This window comes from Ranitomeya variabilis, chromosome 2 (assembly GCF_051348905.1).
Source record: "Ranitomeya variabilis isolate aRanVar5 chromosome 2, aRanVar5.hap1, whole genome shotgun sequence".
NCBI classification, from domain to species: domain Eukaryota; kingdom Metazoa; phylum Chordata; class Amphibia; order Anura; family Dendrobatidae; genus Ranitomeya; species Ranitomeya variabilis.
This window is the reverse complement of record NC_135233.1, coordinates 454,859,774-454,878,846: the sequence shown is the minus strand read 5'-3', so window position 1 is coordinate 454,878,846 and position 19,073 is coordinate 454,859,774. Positions and strand designations below refer to the sequence as shown.

At 46.5% G+C, this 19,073-nt stretch overlaps 1 protein-coding gene across 3 annotated transcripts; it reads right to left on the bottom strand.

Moving 5' to 3' along the window:
• Nucleotides 1-396: 396 nt before the first annotated feature.
• On the bottom strand, nt 397-19,022 carry SF3B2 (splicing factor 3b subunit 2). Of its 3 annotated transcripts, none has more exons than XM_077287345.1 (21): nt 18,924-19,022; nt 17,163-17,197; nt 13,842-13,889; nt 12,700-12,855; nt 12,527-12,575; nt 12,357-12,442; nt 11,522-11,624; nt 11,270-11,340; nt 10,372-10,569; nt 10,162-10,287; nt 9,847-9,927; nt 9,504-9,731; nt 8,871-9,020; nt 7,084-7,173; nt 6,660-6,767; nt 6,456-6,563; nt 6,223-6,365; nt 5,331-5,432; nt 5,065-5,164; nt 4,626-4,811; nt 397-575 (listed from the first exon to the last, which is right to left on the bottom strand). In XM_077287345.1, the coding sequence occupies exons 1-21, from the start codon at nt 18,940-18,942 to the stop codon at nt 507-509; spliced, it is 2,256 nt and encodes a 751-aa protein (XP_077143460.1). In that variant the 5' UTR covers nt 18,943-19,022; the 3' UTR covers nt 397-506. The 3 variants fall into 3 exon arrangements, with proteins under 3 accessions (XP_077143460.1, XP_077143463.1, XP_077143461.1); XM_077287348.1 differs by lacking the exon at nt 18,924-19,022 and adding an exon at nt 18,619-18,656; XM_077287346.1 differs by lacking the exon at nt 18,924-19,022 and adding an exon at nt 18,589-18,647.
• Nucleotides 19,023-19,073: the final 51 nt, after the last annotated feature.

The window sequence follows — 19,073 nt, the reverse complement described above, 5'->3', positions numbered from 1 at the left end:
CCCGATCTGCTAACGTTAAAGGGGTTGTCCATTTTGGGGATTTTTTTTTCTATTTAAATACATGCATTTGAGGCTATTGTATGCACATTTTGGTTTCATAAAATATTTTCCTGCCTTTATTTTCCTGCACATTCAACTTTGATGTGATCTGTGGTCATAAATCAGCTGAGAGGAGCTCAGAAAAAGAAACTCCCCCATCAGAACGATCTCACTGACAGATTCCCAGGAAACTCATTCTGCAGCCGGCGATAGACTGTGCAACACTGAGGCAAACTGTGAAAAAAAATTATGAAACCCAATTGGAAAAATTAATTTTTAGCCCCAACTGCATGCATGTAAGGCGGACAGACACTTTGAATGCTACTTTTTACACTACAGAAATAACTGAAAATGTCGAACACTTTATATTTAACGAGTTTTATTACAAATACAAGAATGTGATTGACAATGGATGAAACGAAAAGAAAAAAAAACAAAAAAAAACACAACACCGACATGAAGCGCAATCAGAACTTGAATTCCTTGTACTTTTTCCCTGAGCGGGAATCTTGTGGCTGCCCCTTCCTCTTCTTTTGCTGTACGAACAAAATAAAAAAAATAAAAAAAAAGGGAATCAACATTGAATTATTACCATATATAAAAAAAACTAACTATAGTGAAGTAGATGGAATGACGTCTGAGCAGGGGGCAAATGAAGGGGGTCGGTGACTACACAGGAAACATCTAAGGCTTTGTTCACACACCTTCCTGCACGGGGGGGGGGGGAATTGTGTGTATGTGTATATATATATATATATATTTTATACACACACACTACCTTTTAGGCCACCAAGAGCCCATTAATAAGATTGTTGAACAAGTATTGATCTGGTAGGTTATAAACCGCTCATGAAACAAATCGACTATTGGGATCTTTCATGCATAAGGTCCTGTGGTTTAAAATTATATATATATATATATATATATATATATATATATATATATATATATATATATTTTAAACCACAGGACCTTATGCATATATTTATATATATTTTAAACCACAGGACCTTATGCATGAAAGATCCCAATAGTCGATTTGTTTCATGAGCGGTTTATAACCTACCAGATCAATACTTGTTCAACAATCTTATTAATGGGCTCATGGTGGCCTAAAAGGAAGTGTGTGTGTATAATATATATATATATATATATATATACACATATATACATATATACACACACATATATGCATATATACATACTGCTCAAAAAAATAAAGGGAACACTAAAATCCCACATCCTAGATATTACTGAAATATTCCAGTTGTAAATCTTTATTCATTACATAGTGGAATGTGTTGAACAATAAAACCTAAACATGATCAACGTAAATCACAACTAATATCCCACGGAGGTCTGGAGTTGGAATGATGCTCAAAATCAAAGTGGAAAATGAAGTTACAGGCTGATCCAACTTCAGTGGAAATGCCTGAAGACAAGGAAATAATGCTCAGTATTGTGTGTGGCCTCCACGTGCCTGTATGACCTCCCTACAATGCCTGGGCATGCTCCTGATGAGGCGGCGGATGGTCTCCTGAGGGATCTCCTCCCAGACCTCGACTTAAACATCCGCCAACTCCGGGACAGTCTGTGGTGCAACGTGACATTGGTGGATGGAGCGAGACATGATGTGTTCAATCGGATTCAGGTCTGGGGAACGGGCAGGCCAGTCCATAGCTTCAATGCCTTCATCTTGCAGGAACTGCTGACACACTCCAGCCACATAAGGTCTGGCATTGTCCTGCATTAGGAGGAACCCAGGGCCAAAAGCACCAGCATATGGTCTCACAAGGTGTCTGAGGATCTCATCTCGGTACCTAATGGCAGTCAGGCTACCTCTGGCGAGCACATGGAGGGTTGTGTGACCCTCCAAAGGAATGCCACCCCACCCCATTACTGACGCACTGCTAAACTGGTCATGCTGAAGGATGTTGCAGGCAGCAGATCGCTCCCCACAGCGTCTCCAGACTCAGTCTCGTGTGCTCAGTGTGAGCCTGCTTTCATCTGTGAAGAGCACAGGGCGCCAGTGGCGAATTTGCCAATCCTGGTGTTCTGTGGCAAATGCCAAGCGTCCTGCACGGTGTCGGGCTGTTAGCACAGTCCCCATCTGTGGACATCGGGCACTCCAACCATCCTCATGGAGTCTGTTTCTAACAGCTTGTGCAGACACATGCACATTTGTGGCCTGCTGGAGGTCATTTTGCAGGGCTCTGGCAGTGCTCCTCCTGTTCCTCCTTGCGCAAAGGCGGAGGTAGCGGCCCTGCTGCTCGATTGTTGCCCTCCTACGGCCCCCTCCACGTCTCCTGGAAGCGCCTCCAGCCCCTGGACACTACGCTGACAGACACAGCAAACCTTCTTGCCACAGCTCGCATTGATGTGCCATCCTGGATGAGCTGCACTACCTGAGCCACTTGTGTGAGTTGTAGAGTCCGTCTCATGCTACCACGAGTGTGAAAGCAGAACATTCAAAAGTGACCAAAACATCAACCAGAAAGCATTGGTACTGAGATGTGGTCTGTGGTCCCCACCTGCAGAACCACTCCTTTATTGAGTGTGTCTTGATAATTGCCAATAATTTCTATCTGTTGTCTATTCCATTTGCACAACAGCATGTGAAATTGATTGTCAAACAGTGTTGCTTCCTAAGTGGACAGTTTGATTTCACAGAAGCTCGATTTACAGTGGGGCAAAAAAGTATTTAGTCATTCAGCAATAGTGCAAGTTCCAGCACTTAAAAAGATGAGAGGCGTCTGTAATTTACATCATAGGTAGACCTCAACTATGGGAGACAAACTGAGAAAAAAAAAAATCCAGAAAATCACATTGTCTGTTTTTTTATCATTTTATTTGCATATTATGGTGGAAAATAAGTATTTGGTCAGAAACAAAATTTCATCTCAATACTTTGTAATATATCCTTTGTTGGCAATGACAGAGGTCAAACGTTTTATGTAAGTCTTCACAAGGTTGCCACACACTGTTGTTGGTATGTTGGCCCATTCCTCCATGCAGATCTCCTCTAGAGCAGTGATGTTTTTGGCTTTTCGCTTGGCAACACGGACTTTCAACTCCCTCCAAAGGTTTTCTATAGGGTTGAGATCTGGAGACTGGCTAGGCCACTCCAGGACCTTGAAATGCTTCTTACGAAGCCACTCCTTCGTTGCCCTGGCGGTGTGCTTTGGATCATTGTCATGTTGAAAGACCCAGCCACGTTTCATCTTCAATGCCCTTGCTGATGGAAGGTTTGCACTCAAAATCTCATGATACATGGCCCCATTCATTCTTTCATGTACCCGGATCAGTCGTCCTGGCCCCTTTGCAGAGAAACAGCCCCAAAGCATGATGTTTCCACCACCATGCTTTACAGTAGGTATGGTGTTTGATGGATGCAACTCAGTATTCTTTTTCCTCCAAACACAACAAGTTGTGTTTCTACCAAACAGTTCCAGTTTGGTTTCATCAGACCATAGGACATTCTCCCAAAACTCATCTGGATCATCCAAATGCTCTCTAGCAAACTTCAGACGGGCCCGGACATGTACTGGCTTAAGCAGTGGGACACGTCTGGCACTGCAGGATCTGAGTCCATGGTGGCGTAGTGTGTTACTTATGGTAGGCCTTGTTACATTGGTCCCAGCTCTCTGCAGTTCATTCACTAGGTCCCCCCGCGTGGTTCTGGGATTTTTGCTCACCGTTCTTGTGATCATTCTGACCCCACGGGGTGGGATTTTGCGTGGAGCCCCAGATCGAGGGAGATTATCAGTGGTCTTGAATGTCTTCCATTTTCTAATTATTGCTCCCACTGTTGATTTCTTCACTCCAAGCTGGTTGGCTATTGCAGATTCAGTCTTCCCAGCCTGGTGCAAGGCTACAATTTTGTTTCTGGTGTCCTTTGACAGCTCTTTGGTCTTCACCATAGTGGAGTTTGGAGTCAGACTGTTTGAGGGTGTGCACAGGTGTCTTTTTATACTGATAACAAGTTTAAACAGGTGCCATTACTACAGGTAATGAGTGGAGGAAAGAGGAGACTCTTAAAGAAGAAGTTACAGGTCTGTGAGAGCCAGAAATCTTGATTGTTTGTTTCTGACCAAATACTTATTTTCCACCATAATATGCAAATAAAATGATAAAAAAACAGACAATGTGATTTTCTGGATTTTTTTTTCTCAGTCTGTCTCCCATAGTTGAGGTCTAACTATGATGTAAATTACAGACGCCTCTCATCTTTTTAAGTGGTGGAACTTGCACTATTGCTGACTGACTAAATACTTTTTTGCCCCACTGTACTTGGAGTTATATTCTGTTGTTTAAGTGTTCCATTTATTTTTTTGAGCAGTGTATATATTATATGTATATATATTTTTATTTTGTATTTATTAGTTACCATGTTACTCCGTGCCCTTATTTAAGGTTTACCGATGTATATTAGCCAGACAGAAGCCAATAAGCAGCATGGGATGACACTTATTATGGCACAAAACAGAAGACCCCTATACCATGACAAGCTTAGCATGTGGTGTTCTCCAGACCTGGATGCACCTGACCAACTCAGATGGTAAGAGAATTCATAAAGATAGTCATACCTTCTGTTTGGCCGCGTGTTCGGCCACCATGTCACTAAAGTCCTCCTTCTGCACTTGTTCTTGCGCTTCCCGTACTCTTTCCTCGTACTTCTGCGTCATGGCTGAAGGGTCTAATTCCAGTTCCTCCGGGGCCAGGGCCACCTCCACTCCCTGTGGCTCTGTTGGGGCACCTCTCCGAGACATGGCCTGTGGAAAGAGCAGACAGATCAGTGACGCTCCGGGGAGGGAAAACGCAAGGACGAAGTTTAGTAAAACTTTTGGCCAACTTTTATGTGATCGTAAATCAGCCTGGACAATTGATCAGGAGGAGAAAGAAACGTTACCGACCCAGACATCACTCTGCAGCCTGGTATATACTGAGATAAAGGCCGCCCGCAGTGGTTGGACCCCGCTAATAAAGCGTTCACCACAAGCACTACCACATATAAGAGCTACTCACTGATGTGATATCGTAGATGTGCGTGGATCCCATGATCGCTCCACCAACCGTAGCCATCCTCTTCTCTGGCAGCACAGTGAAGAGTAACGGGGTCTCCGTACTGTCGGGACATAAAATCATACATTAGTGTCATCGCTAAACAGGCAGAGAAAACTGGGCATTATTGTAAGTTAATATACACTGTAGATGCGGACAGCATTAGGCTAAAAGTCAAAATAAAAAATACAATTAAAAACAACAAAAAAAAAATAGAAATGTCTTCCTACCCATCCATGGCTTCCTCATTCTTTTTTTTTCGCAACTCGATAAGTTCTGGGGTCTCCATACCGGCTGGGACTGAAGAAAATCCTCCAGGAGTGATGAGTCCACTGCAATATTACAAGAAACCACATTAAGACAGGAAGGGATCCTGCAAGGTTGGGAAACGATGAGAAGGTGCACTTAGTATTTGGACACAGAGCGCGGATTTGGAGGGGAGGATCCACAGTGTGACACAGGAGCAGCTACAGTCATTGGATTTTAAGATCTCACATCGTGTAAATTGACGGACACGGCGGATCCGAGAATTTCTACTCCACAGTATGTTCGTTTACACGGTGGATGTTACTCTTTGCAATGTCGTGGGTGGAATGGAAGACTTGGAAGGTGCGTTCCAGTTGGAACAGTGACAACCTTTAGATCGGTGAGGGTCTGACTGCTGGGACCCCCCCCCACCAAGTGCCACTTCTGTCCTCATTAGCAGCGTGAATGCTCGACTGCCACTCCATTCAAATCAATATGGAAGTATCCGAGAACGCCAAGAGCTCCGGACTCAAAGAAAATCAGTGGAGCTGTGGTCGAGTGCCGACAATTCTAAGGGCTCGCGCACAAGGCAGACTTTCTCAGACAAGTGCCAATTGTGGTTTCCGTGGCTAGCACTCGTTAACATGTTATTCTATGGGGGATGTGCACATGTCCGAGTGTCCGATCCAAATCGGCAATGCAATTCTATGGGTCCGTGGGGAAAAAAAAAAAAAAAAAGCACACTTGGATGGCACCCAAGTGTGGTTCAAGTTTTCATGGTCAGACAGAATGGAGAAAGCTATATAGTGTGCACCAAGCTATCTTACGGATTGATTATTGCTCATGCATGTAACCATATGGGAGCCGATCACTTACCTATCAGCGGGTGTGATGAATCCAGTCTCGTCTGGTTTGTCCTCGTCGCTTTCTTCCTCCTCTTCCTCGGAGGAGGACTCGTCATCAGATAGTTCTAACTCTCCCCATGGGGTCCTGTCTATGTCTTCTTCTTCATTCTTACTCTATCAGACAGCGATTGTCGGACATTTATTATTTGTGGATTGTCACCGCCGCTGGGCACACAATGAATATATCTACGTCTGACTTATTACCTGGAAGTCTGAGGAGTTCGTCCCGAATACATCGCCGTACAGGGGTTTGCCCATTTCATCGACAGGAGGCTTTCCCCATCCACCAGCGTGATAGCCAAATGAGCAGCTCTGGGGAAAAAAAAAAATATATATATATAAAAATAGATAGAGTCAAGAAACATGGGAAAAGAAAATGGGGTACAATCAGACTGTCATACTACGTACCTCTGGAATAGGAGAATTCAGGCCCGGGATTTTCAGATTGGGGTATGAAGGAGGAGGTCCGTATCTCTGCATAGCGATAAGCCAAGGTGGCGGCACCTTATGGGAGTTCTGTCATGGAAAAAGAACAAATGTAAACCTTCCGGTGCAGAATTTCTTGATAAAGCAGATATTGACAGATGCGCGCGCGCGCCCCCCCCCCATCACATCACTGGTGGATGAGCCGCCGCGGCCTCTGTGCCCATGTAATGACCCTGACATACATGTGGGGCATCTCGTCTACTGCTGATAATCGAGTGTTAAGATTTGTTGGTATTCATGTAATTAACGATGTTCCTCCAAGAGTCACACTGCTATTCTAATACCAATAATCGGTTTAAGGTTATTCTGCAATTTTTTTTGGTTGTACCTTGAGCCATTCACTTACCGGCCCTACCGGCATTCCCAACGTTATCTTCAGCTCATCAGAAAGGTCACCCGGTTTCTTCTCCTTTAAACGAGTCTCAAATTCTTTTCCCTGAAACACGAGAAGAGTCACTGAATGAGTTGTGTGAATGGTATACGACCCGGACAGCAACTCCCGACCATACACTTATTACAGGCAATATTCAAGTACTTAAAGGGGTATTCCCATCTCCAAGATGCTATCCCAATATGTAGTAGGAATAATAATAAATTATTAGTAAATACCACTAATTAAAAATTTAGTTTAATTCTTCTGATTCGCCATGTCGCTTACCCCATGTCCAGGGCATTGCAGTAGCTTAGGTATCGACGTTTACGACCACTCAGTTACAATTAGCTGTTCGTGGTCGTAACCATGGACACTTAAGCTACTGTAATGCCTGCACATGAGGAAAGAAAGCGAATCAGAACTATACTCTATTTCGAATTGGAAAATTTGCTAATATTATAACATTTACTACATATTGGGATAGGATATTAGAGATGGGAATACCCCTTTAATGAGGACGTCCCATCATGATAAAGAAGAGTCCCATAACGTCAGATCCTTCTGCGTGACTGGCTCATGTGTCTGAAATTTCTACATTGTATCCTCCTGCATTTCTTACAATCTGTAAGTTCTATTACTATTGTCAGCCCCCCTTTCCCCAATTGCCAGCCTCCCCCCGACTGACAGCCTTCCCCCTCCCAATTGCTAGCCTCCCCCCGACTGACAGCTTTCCCCCCTCCCGACTGACAGCTTTCCCCCCTCCCGACTGACAGCCTTCCCCCCCTCCCGACTGACAGCCTTCCCCCCCCTCCCGACTGACAGCCTTCCCCCCCCTCCCGACTGACAGCCTTCCCCCCCCTCCCGACTGACAGCCTTCCCCCCCCTCCCGACTGACAGCCTTCCCCCCCCTCCCGACTGACAGCCTTCCCCCCCCTCCCGACTGACAGCCTTCCCCCCCCTCCCGACTGACAGCCTTCCCCCCCCTCCCGACTGACAGCCTTCCCCCCCCTCCCGACTGACAGCCTTCCCCCCCCCTCCCGACTGACAGCCTTCCCCCCCCCTCCCGACTGACAGCCTTCCCCCCCCTCCCGACTGACAGCCTTCCCCCCCCTCCCGACTGACAGCCTTCCCCCCCCTCCCGACTGACAGCCTTCCCCCCCCTCCCGACTGACAGCCTTCCCCCCCCTCCCGACTGACAGCCTTCCCCCCCCTCCCGACTGACAGCCTTCCCCCCCCTCCCGACTGACAGCCTTCCCCCCCCTCCCGACTGACAGCCTTCCCCCCCCTCCCGACTGACAGCCTTCCCTCCCACCCACCTCCCGATTGCCAGCCTTCCCCCCTGATCTCAGAGAATAGGTGCTACCACGTGTCCTGTACCCAGCACCCAGCCAAAAATGAGGCGAGACATGTCCACATCCTATGCAGCAGGTCCGTATGCCACCCATGGTATTTGGGCATGAACGCATTTTTTTTTTTTTTTTTTTTTTTGTAGTAGGGCTTAAGAACGGTACACCCCTTGTGTATCCAAATCCATGAGACTCACAATGTGCCACAATTCGGAAGATTTTAGGCATATCGGCCAAGACTTCATTTAAGAATAGGTCAACATGTCTCTATTTTCCCCCATACATGCTCAAGGGGTGACACTAGAACATGATGTCGCACCGGGCCAAAACAGAAGAGGCTGTGGCCGACGCATCTATCAGTCGTGGCCTGATCAAAACGCCAACGCTCCAAGCGTCACCCCGTGCGCTCCTCACCTCATAGTACAGGTCCCCATGGATGGTCAGCTTGGGTTTGTTTTGCCATTTGAAGAACGCATCGTGGAGCTTCTGGTAGTCTATGTCAATTTTTCCCATTTTGGGACGAACCTTCTCCCTCATCTTGGATTTCATAGTCTTTTGCTCTTCCTGCGGTAATACAACAGTCATAAAAAGAGGATCAGATACTTTCCGTATCATTAGGATTGCTCCAAGGTCAGTTCCTTAACAATATTAAATGTTATATGCAAACGTTATTAAAAGCCTGACAAAGCGATCCTATAATATTGGGGAAAATACTCTTAGCATGCAACGCTGAAAGCAAAAGAAAAAGCAAAAGCTCCACCAGAGAGACCAAGATGACCAGGAGCATAATGCGGTCAGATTTATGCCAGAAGCAGCAGGACAGCCAGCTATGTACAGGAGTTACACAAGTTCTACAAAAGCCAAAGTGTAGGATTTTGTTTTTATGGAGTCCATTTACAGAGTTGCCTAATTTTGCAGTTGGTAAACAAAATCAGGGCAAGGTTTACAATTATGTGATCATTTAATCTCCTTAAAGACCAAAGAAGATGAGGTATGAGAACAAAAGCTTACAGTATTTGCAAAGAAAACAAAAAAGGAACAGCTCACCTTTTCTTGCAGCGCCTCTCTCATTTCCTGGATGCCCGTTCTCTTGATAAATTCAGGGAGCTGGAATGGTGGTTTCTCGATTCCTCTCTTGCCTTGCAGGTACTTTCGCTTGAAGCACCAGTGACGAGGAACAGGAACAGAATTCCTGGTCCCTTTCAGGTGCACCAGCAGTTTGGGGTCTTGAGCGGTGACATCATGCATCTCCACCACATCTGGACGCGAGACCAACTGAGAGAGACATAAAAATAAATAAATCCGCAAGGTATAGATTCGCTAGGTACGGATTAACCTGCACACTATGGTATTTCTGACCAAAACTAAGCTTCGCACTGCCGTTTCGTACCTGTTTCAATTCCGCCACCGTGAATCTATTCATCCGTCTTAATTTTTTCTTGGAAAGTTTTGGTGCGTCCAATTTTTTATCCTGCAAATGACATGAACATTTTTTTTAATTTAGAATAAAAAAAAAAAAAAAAAACAAACACATTCATCACCTCCTGTGATGAATGTGTGATCCGTGGTGCCCCGCCAGTCTCTAGCTAATTGACAGGAGGTCCTCAGAGGCACATTCTCTGGATCGATGGGGGATCTCAAAACCGACGGATCCTCAGCAACTAACAACTTATTCCTTACTGTATCAATTATGTTATCTGCCAACCTCAGCATCACTGTCGCTGTCACTGTCCATCATCTCCTCCTCAAATCGCTTCCTGGGGGCCGCCGGTTCGATTTTTTCAACTTTTTCTGGCTCTTTTTCCTTTTCTTTCTTAACATCATCTGTCAACTAGATATTAGATTAAGGGACAAATTGTGTGACTTTGGTTCCCAGAGACGACACTACGTCCATTTTATAGCCATCATGTATCACCTTAAAAGCCTGAAAGATCCTTTTGAAGAAAATGAAGTTGGGGTCATAGATGTCGGGCTCCTCCGTTACATATTCAATCTCCACTTTCCCTGCTAAGGCCTCTGCTGCCTCATTTATGTCATCGGTGACGGCAGAGTGGGCCGCGGTCACTCTCCTACGCGTCCGTTTCTTACGGTTCTTTCGCCTGCGGCTTTTCTTCTGCAGAGAGAAAAGATTATATGTAACCTTATGGGGATGTTTATTTAAGGGGGTTGTCCGGTGAAAACATCTCATCGCCAATCGTCTGGTGGTCCGACCTCTGGGACCATCAATGATTGTCAGGAGCAGCAGTGGCGCACATGCCCGACCGGCGACAGTCATTCCCTATGGGGCCACCCAGCGCTGCGCTTGGCTTTTTCTGGCAGCCTCATAGAGAATAAATGGCGTGTGCGTCGGGCATCCGATCTGCCGTACCATTTTTTAACAGATAAAAGTTCCCCATATTGCCGATCGGTCGGAGCCGCCGATCAGTAAGGTATCGCCTATCCTCTCGACAGCATGACTTCACAGTACAACCAGCTTAATTTCTGCTGAAAATAACCAATCCGTCCTAGATGAGTCATCCTTTAACTTAAATGGAGCTGCACATTTAAAACGAGTATTCCCATCTACAAGATCCTAATATATATATATATATATATATATTAGTGACAGTTAGTTGCTAGTGGTTGTAACCATGCATATCTAAGCTACTGCAATGCCCTGCACATGGGGTAAGCAATGCAGCGAATCAGAAGAACTATACTACATTTTTAATTGGATGCATTTTCTATTACACCTGCTACATATTGGGACAGGATCTTGAAGATGGGAATAATCCTTTATTTATTCATGCTGAAGATAGCAGTTATTGTCATACCTCCTTGGTTGGTCCTGTAGTTTCCTCTTCGATGTCATAGTAAAAGTGGGAATCGTCGTAATCTTCCTCTTCTGAAATGGGAAAAACAAAAAAAACAAAAAAAAAAACATTTAAATTGGACGACGTGCTGCCGAGAGCAATCGCATCTGATGAACAAGCATTTTGTTCGGTCATTGGGGGTCTGCTGGCTGGTTTAGATGGACTGATAATCGGGAAAGGAGACAACCCCGACCTCTTACACAGTCCCGTTACCTGTGGCCACCGGAATCATCATCTCTTCTTGTCTGATTTCTTTGAGCTGAAGAATTTTCTCCAGAACTTGTGGAATCTTTGGACCCGATAATGAATCCTCCATCTAAAATTGAAGAAGGAAAAGTATTTACCTGTGGAATTAGCTATGTAACCCACAGAGAAAAGACTGGACGAGCGGAGGAAATGGAGGCCAGGTCCGGACTGCTCGAGGCCACTGTCGGCCCATACGCTCGGGAGGTATAAGCCCAAAAATCGGCCACAGCTTGCATAGACACCACATGGGTGTACTTTCTTTTTTTGCATTTATTCGCTTAAATAAATGGTACCCCGCCCATGCTTTGATGCCAAAGAGCGTCTGGCTGGTAACGGCTAACAAACAGCTCCTGGCGTATAATCCAGGCTAAATGCACAAACGCTGTGTCCACCAAGCCTTAAATGGGGTATTCCCATCTTAAAGATCCTATCCCAGTATGTAGTAGGTGTGATAACACTAATATTAGCAAATACCTCCAATTAGAAATGTAGTATAGTTCTTCTGATTAGCTAGGTCACTTACCCCATGTGCAGGGCTGAGATATCCATGGTTACGACCACTAACAACTAACTGTCACTATATGAGTGGTCGTTACCATGGATACCTAAGCTACTGCATTGCCGTGGACATGGGGTAAGTGACCTAGTGAATCAGAAGAACTATACTACATTTCTAATTGAAGGTATTTGCTAATATTATTATTAGTACACCTACTACCTATTGGGATAGGATCTTGGAGAGGAGAATACCCCTTTAATTCACTGTACAATCATAACGGTGGAACAAAGATGGAAGTCTTACGTCTTTAGAGTCGTCCCCAGACTGATTGAGAGCGCGGATGCGGTTAAGGGAAGGCATGAGCGGTGGGATATGCGTAACAAGGTTTCCTGCAGATAAACAGATAAAGACTCATGACATTGTACACAGGACGCATGTCTTACACCCCCGGACGCGCGTACACCGGACATTACCTCTAGAGAGGAGGAGCGAGCGAGTGGCCTCCGGTTCCAGAAGAGTCGCCTAAAACATTAACATGGGAGTTCAAGTGAGATTTTGATTTAGGAAAACAAAAAAATCCTCATTGTGTGTTAAATGAAAAAACTGTGCAATAATGGAAGTTAAGAGAAAATAAGTTGCTTTTCACCTTAGGAAGCCCATCGTTTGGCTGAGGAATGGCTCCCGTTTGTGGCGGTTTGCCATTTTCTTGGTCAGGGGTCAGTCGAGGGTTTAGGCCGAGTGGAAATCCCATGCCCATGGACGGGGGAGGTGGTGGAGGAGTTGGCATCGGCATGCCAGCCATCTAAGAATCAGAACAAGATGGCACCAAGGACAGAGATTAGTGGCAATTATCAGCATGGAATACTCGCAGATGCTACCTACCTGCTGTGCCCGGTGCCGCTCCTGCAGGCGATTCAGCTGCCTCTGCTGACGTCGCATCAACAGAGCGGCAGCTTCTTTTCCACAGTGCTTTGTCAACGTCATTCTGATTGACAATCGTCTCAGGCAGGCAGAAGGAATTCAGCTGTCAATCAGAATAACATCAAAGTCCTGCTCTGTCAACAGAGCAGAGCAGAGCAGAAAAGAAGGCGCCGCTCTGTCAACGTGATGTCATCAGAGGCAGTGACGGACAGCGCCGGGCACAGCAGGCAGCAACTACCTGCCCATTAGTGTTTAGGCACAATTTTTTTTTCTTTACAAGGTCACAAATGGAACGGTTATTCCTCATATAAGACATTTAGAGCATATCCTCAGACGTGAGACCGCCAACTATTGGGAGAACGAGAGCCTGGACCGCAAAGTTATATGAAGCGCGCGGCATTACTTGGTCTGGGGCCTCGTGTCTGCAAGTTTACATGGTTATTACAAAACTGTATGATATCCCCCCTATCCGTGTGATTGGGGTGACTTACTGATCGCGGTCCGACCCCCAACGACCCCGCCAATGGGGCACTGGAGCCATACGCCATCATGAATGGGCCATAGGTGCGCACACCCGACTTCCGCTCTAGTCATTGTCTATGGCACTGCCGGAGCAGGCCGAGTGCAGTGCTACACTATTCCGGCAGAACCATCGAGACTGGACGGAGCGGAGGTGGAGCGTGCACGCCTCATCAGAGCCTGGTTCCCGGGAGCCAGAGGAGAATGGACGATTTAGGGGATAACCCAGAGGCAGAATGCAGGAAACTAATAACTCCCTGACACAAGGAGCAGCTTGTCAAATCCCAAAACGTTATGTGGCCTGAAAGAAACATATGAGAAAAGGATACTTGGCACTAGAACCCTCACCTGCGCCAGTCTGGAGTTTGTGGCTGCCATGTCATCATCATCGTGAGCCTAAAATTACACAATAGAAACAAAACCCCAGATTAAAGAGGTTGTCCGCTACTTTTACACTGAGGAACTATCTGTAGGATACATCATCAATGTCTGACTGGTCAGGGTCCGACACCCCAAATGTCAGCTGTTCTAGGTATCGGCAGCCGAATATACTCACTTGTGGAACTGCTCCGTCTTCTGATAGTGGCCGAAGAAGGGTACTACACATCCACCTGCTATTCAAATAAATAGGAGGCAGATGTGTAGTACCCCGCAGTGGCCACTATCAGAAGACGGAGCAGCTCCGCAAGCGAGTACTTCACGCCGTCAGACGTCGCCACCTAGACCAGCAGATCCATGGGGGTGCCGGACCCCGACCAATCAGACACTGATGATGTATTTTAAGGATAGGCCATCAATGTAAAAGTAGAAGTGAGGAACAATGAGCAAATATATATCAAAATACGGTCACCATCACTCTCCAATCTCTTTATAATCGGACGCTTTGTAGTTCTGCTCTTTAGGAGAAATCTAATATGCACCAATCAGCCGTGAGATTACAGCCCCCTAATAATGTGCAGGTCCTCCTCTCCTGATTAATAGGGCTCGGACCCATCGAGGCCTGGGCTCAGTAACTGGCAGCGGCTCCTGCAAATCAGCTGTGGTTCCCATACATCAGAATCGTGTTTCCAGCACATCCCACAGTTTACTACTTTAAAAATTAAAACGATGATAACTTTTTATTTCATAAATTAATAGTACACGTGAAAATAAGGAACTTTGTAATAAATGTTATCAGAGGGAATCTGCTTCCTTCTCCTCCTGGACTGATCATTCTCAAATTACAGGGAAAATATATTCACTGAAGACAGTTTCCAAATACTGAGACAGATGACAGCTGGTGCCCATAAAGTTCTATGGAGAAGGGGCAGAGTGTCCCTCCTCCTCCCCTCTACATCATCTCCTATCTCAGTAATGGGAAGTCTGTATTCTTTGTGTACAGACTTTACCTATGATTTAAAAATAAGACAATATTTTAAAATGTTAAAAAATTTATAAATATTTAAAATTGTCTCTTCAGAGAGGAAAAGGACTTGAACTCTGGCGCCAGCTATTGGAAGCAGCAATCCTAACAGTCATAATCAACCCTTTAACGAGCCTTGCAATATGACTTTGGATAAAAGCCAGATCAGAATCTTAGTTTGTAGACACTGTTTCGGGGTGTTACCCCTCATCGGTGCAAAGTATGAGATCTGATTTGGCAGGGTGAGAGGCTAAGACTGGGATCTAAGGGGTAAGTTTTATCCTTATGGAGAGTGATATGCCAGGTCTGGCAAGCCAGTATGAGGAGACTTAAAACAGCTTGCATGTTCCTCTGGGCAGGGCAGTTTCTAGCCCAAAAATGACACAGGGCGAGAGTAGGAAATTTCTCCCCCCCCCCCCCCCCCCCGGCACCGAAAATAATAAACATTATTTTTGTGGGCTTGAGTAATAAATAGAGAGCAGGCTTGTATCTTCCCTTTTTTTAATAAATTATAATTATTATTGGGGGCAGGTGAACAGCACGGTATATTGGGGGTATGTGAATGGCACCGTATATTGGGGGCAGGTGAACGGCATGGTATATTAGGGCAGGTGAATGGCACAGTGTATTGGGGGGCAGGTGAATGGCACGGTATATTGGGGCAGGTGAATGGCACGGTATACTGGGGGCAGGTGAATGGCACAGTATATTGGGGCACGTGAATGGCACAGTATATTAGGGCAGGTGAACGGCACGGTATATTGGGGGCATGTGAATGGCACAGTATATTGGGGCAGGTGAACGGCACAGTATATTGGGGGCAGGTGAACGTCACAGTATATTGGGGGTATGTGAATGGCACAGTATATTGGGGGCATGTGAATGGCACAGTATATTTGGGCAGGTGAACGGCACGGTATATTGGGGGCATGTGAATGGCACAGTATATTGGGGCAGGTGAACGGCACGGTATATTGGGGGCAGGTGAACGGCACGGTATATTGGGGCAGGTGAATGGCACGGTATATTGGGGCAGGTGAATGGCACAGTATATTAGGGCATGTGAATGGCACAGTATATTAGGGCAGGTGAACGGCACGGTATATTGGGGGCATGTGAATGGCACAGTATATTGGGGCAGGTGAACGGCACGGTATATTGGGGGCAGGTGAACGTCACAGTATATTGGGGGTATGTGAATGGCACAGTATATTGGGGGCATGTGAATGGCACAGTATATTAGGGCAGGTGAACGGCACGGTATATTGGGGGCATGTGAATGGCACAGTATATTGGGGCAGGTGAACGGCACGGTATATTGGGGGCAGGTGAACGGCACGGTATATTGGGGGCAAGTGAATGGTACAGTATATTGGGGGGCATGTGAATGGCATAGTATATCGGGGCAGTCACTTTTGAGAGAAGAGGCAGATAACTGGGGCATGTCGCTGTCACTGACACCTTTGCATTGTCGCCTGGTGCCAAGTAGAAATCAGCAGGAGCTAAATGTTTCCACATACCAGCGCGGAGCGGAGGTGAGTGGCGGCGCCGAGGTGGCCGCAACCATTATGTGCGGTGCGGGGGGGGGGGCGCGGCGACGCGAGGCGATGATCTGACCGCTCAGCTGTCAGATTTGCAGCTGAGTTCGGGCAGGGCGCGCCCGCGCTCAGCACTGAGCGCGGCATCCGCGCCCCTGACAGCCCTTAAACAGCAGCAGCAGCGGGCAGGGGACCACCGGGGCCCGAGGCCTCTCCTGCGCCCCCCGGCCCCACGGCGCCCCGTGTGGCCGCCCTGCCCGCCCTGTTGAAGAAACGGCCCTGCCTCTGGGAAATTAAATATGTAAAATCAGGTCTCATACTTTGCACTGATGAAGGGCAACACCCCGACACACTGTGTCTGCAAATTGAGATTCTGATTTGGCTTTTATCCTAAGTCATATTGTATGACTCGTTAAAGGGTCGATATTGACTTGTAGGATCGCTACTTCCAACAGGTGGCGCTATAGAGTTCAAGGCCTCTTCCTCTCAAGAGACAATCAGCATATTTAAATTTCCCAGTGGAGCAAGCAAGGCATTTAAGTCTCCTCACACTGGCATACCACTCTCCATAAGGGAAATACATATCCCTTAGATCCCTGTGATTTAGGAATTTTGAGAATGAAAGATCAGTCCAGGAGCAGAAAGAAGGTCCCTGAATAGCAGAGAAACTAATCATGTATATAATATCCATCTTATTACTATACTGTGTTCTTCATAGAGTCAGGTTACCTGGCCTGCAGCAAGTTCACCATCATCTCTGCCACCTGAAATCACAGACATGAGCATTGCGGTGAGATAAGGCTGCACAATACACGCACACATCACACATATTACACATTGGCAACTGATTCTGCTCATTATGTAATCAAACACATACATAGAAGATCGTGCGCAAAATCTACAAAAGGAACTGGAGAACCTCTTTCTCCCGTGGATGCAGCCGACGGACACCAGAATTCACAATACCAACTGCATCCATTTTTATAAAGAACTGGTGTACTCACTTTGAAAATCCACAAAAGAAATGCCTGTATAATCCTTTGTAAAACGTTCCTTGCCCAATAGAAAAGAAGTTTCCCAGTTTTAGAAAACAAATATATTTTCCCTGGCTGGTTTATTCTAAAAAAATAAATAATAATAAAAAAATAATAATAAGATTACCTCACCCTCACTGGGTCCCAGAGCTAACTCCCTGATGCTGTTCTGTGTCTGTTAATGGATGCTGTCGCACATAACCAATGAGCTCAACGACTCTCAGCAGCTCATGCCATCTACTCAAACCAACTACTCAGGCAGAGCCGCCTAGTTCACTGAATTGGCTGCAGCGCTGTCCGCCCTGCAGACCATAGTAGACACTGGGAGCAACCCACAGACCTGACACCCAGCCTATATTACCGGGAGAGAGACACAGACCTGACACCTAGCCTATATTACCAGGAGAGACACACAGACCTGACACCCAGCCTATATTACCGGGAGAGAGACACAGACCTGACACCCAGCCTATGTTACTGGAAGGGACACACAGACCTGACACCCAGCCTGTATTACTGGGAGGGACACACAGACCTGACACCCAGCCTGTATTACTGGGAGGGACACACAGACCTGACACCCAGCCTGTATTACTGGGAGATACACACAGACCTGACACCCAGCCTGTATTACTGGGAGATACACACAGACCTGACACCCAGCCTGTATTACTGGGGGATACACACAGACCTGACACCCAGCCTGTATTACTGGGAGGAACACTCACAGACCTGACACCTAGCCTGTATTACTGGGAGGAACACTCACAGACCTGACACCTAGCCTGTATTACTGGGAGGAACACTCACAGACCTGACACCTAGCCTGTATTACTGGGAGGAACACTCACAGACCTGACACCTAGCCTGTATTACTGGGAGGAACACTCACAGACCTGACACCCAGCCTGTATTACTGGGAGGGACACTCACAGACCTGACACCCAGCCTATATTACTGGGAGGGACACTCACACAAGATAAAACTCTGAAATATGGATTTTTCACCAGTGAATTTCATGGACCCATAGATTCGTATATTCGAGTTTCATCCATGACTTATATCAGTGTTGGACATTTCGTCATGATTTTATTTGTACGCACTCCACCAAAAATACATACGGAAGTCCAGAAAATACCCAGCACCCAAACCTGCGGGTGACGGACAATCCCGCCATCATTCGCTGCTGAAACACCTAGTGCGGCGCATGGGACAGAGGCGCAATCTCCATAGCAACAATCAGACTCTACCAGTCCTTATCGGAGGGTGGCAGTATAAGAGCTCCTATCCTCTGCTGCACTAGATATTATAGATGCCCCCTATGAGGATGCGTAATGGTACAGTCCACAAAACAACCGGCATTCCCTCCGGAGCTGCGGCCTCCAGCACACACCCGGGGCCGCGTCCAGCACCGCGCTCCCTCCGTGCCCCGCTCACACACAGCACACGGACTCACCGTCTAAGATTTCCGCCATTTTCCTGCTTTACGTGTGTCGCCTCTTAGCTGCAGAGTCGCCAAGGGTCTGCGTCATCCGAAGCGACGGAAAAGGCGGTGTCACAAGTAAGGGAAGATGCGGAGGCCGCCATGTTTGTTGAGGGCAAGTGA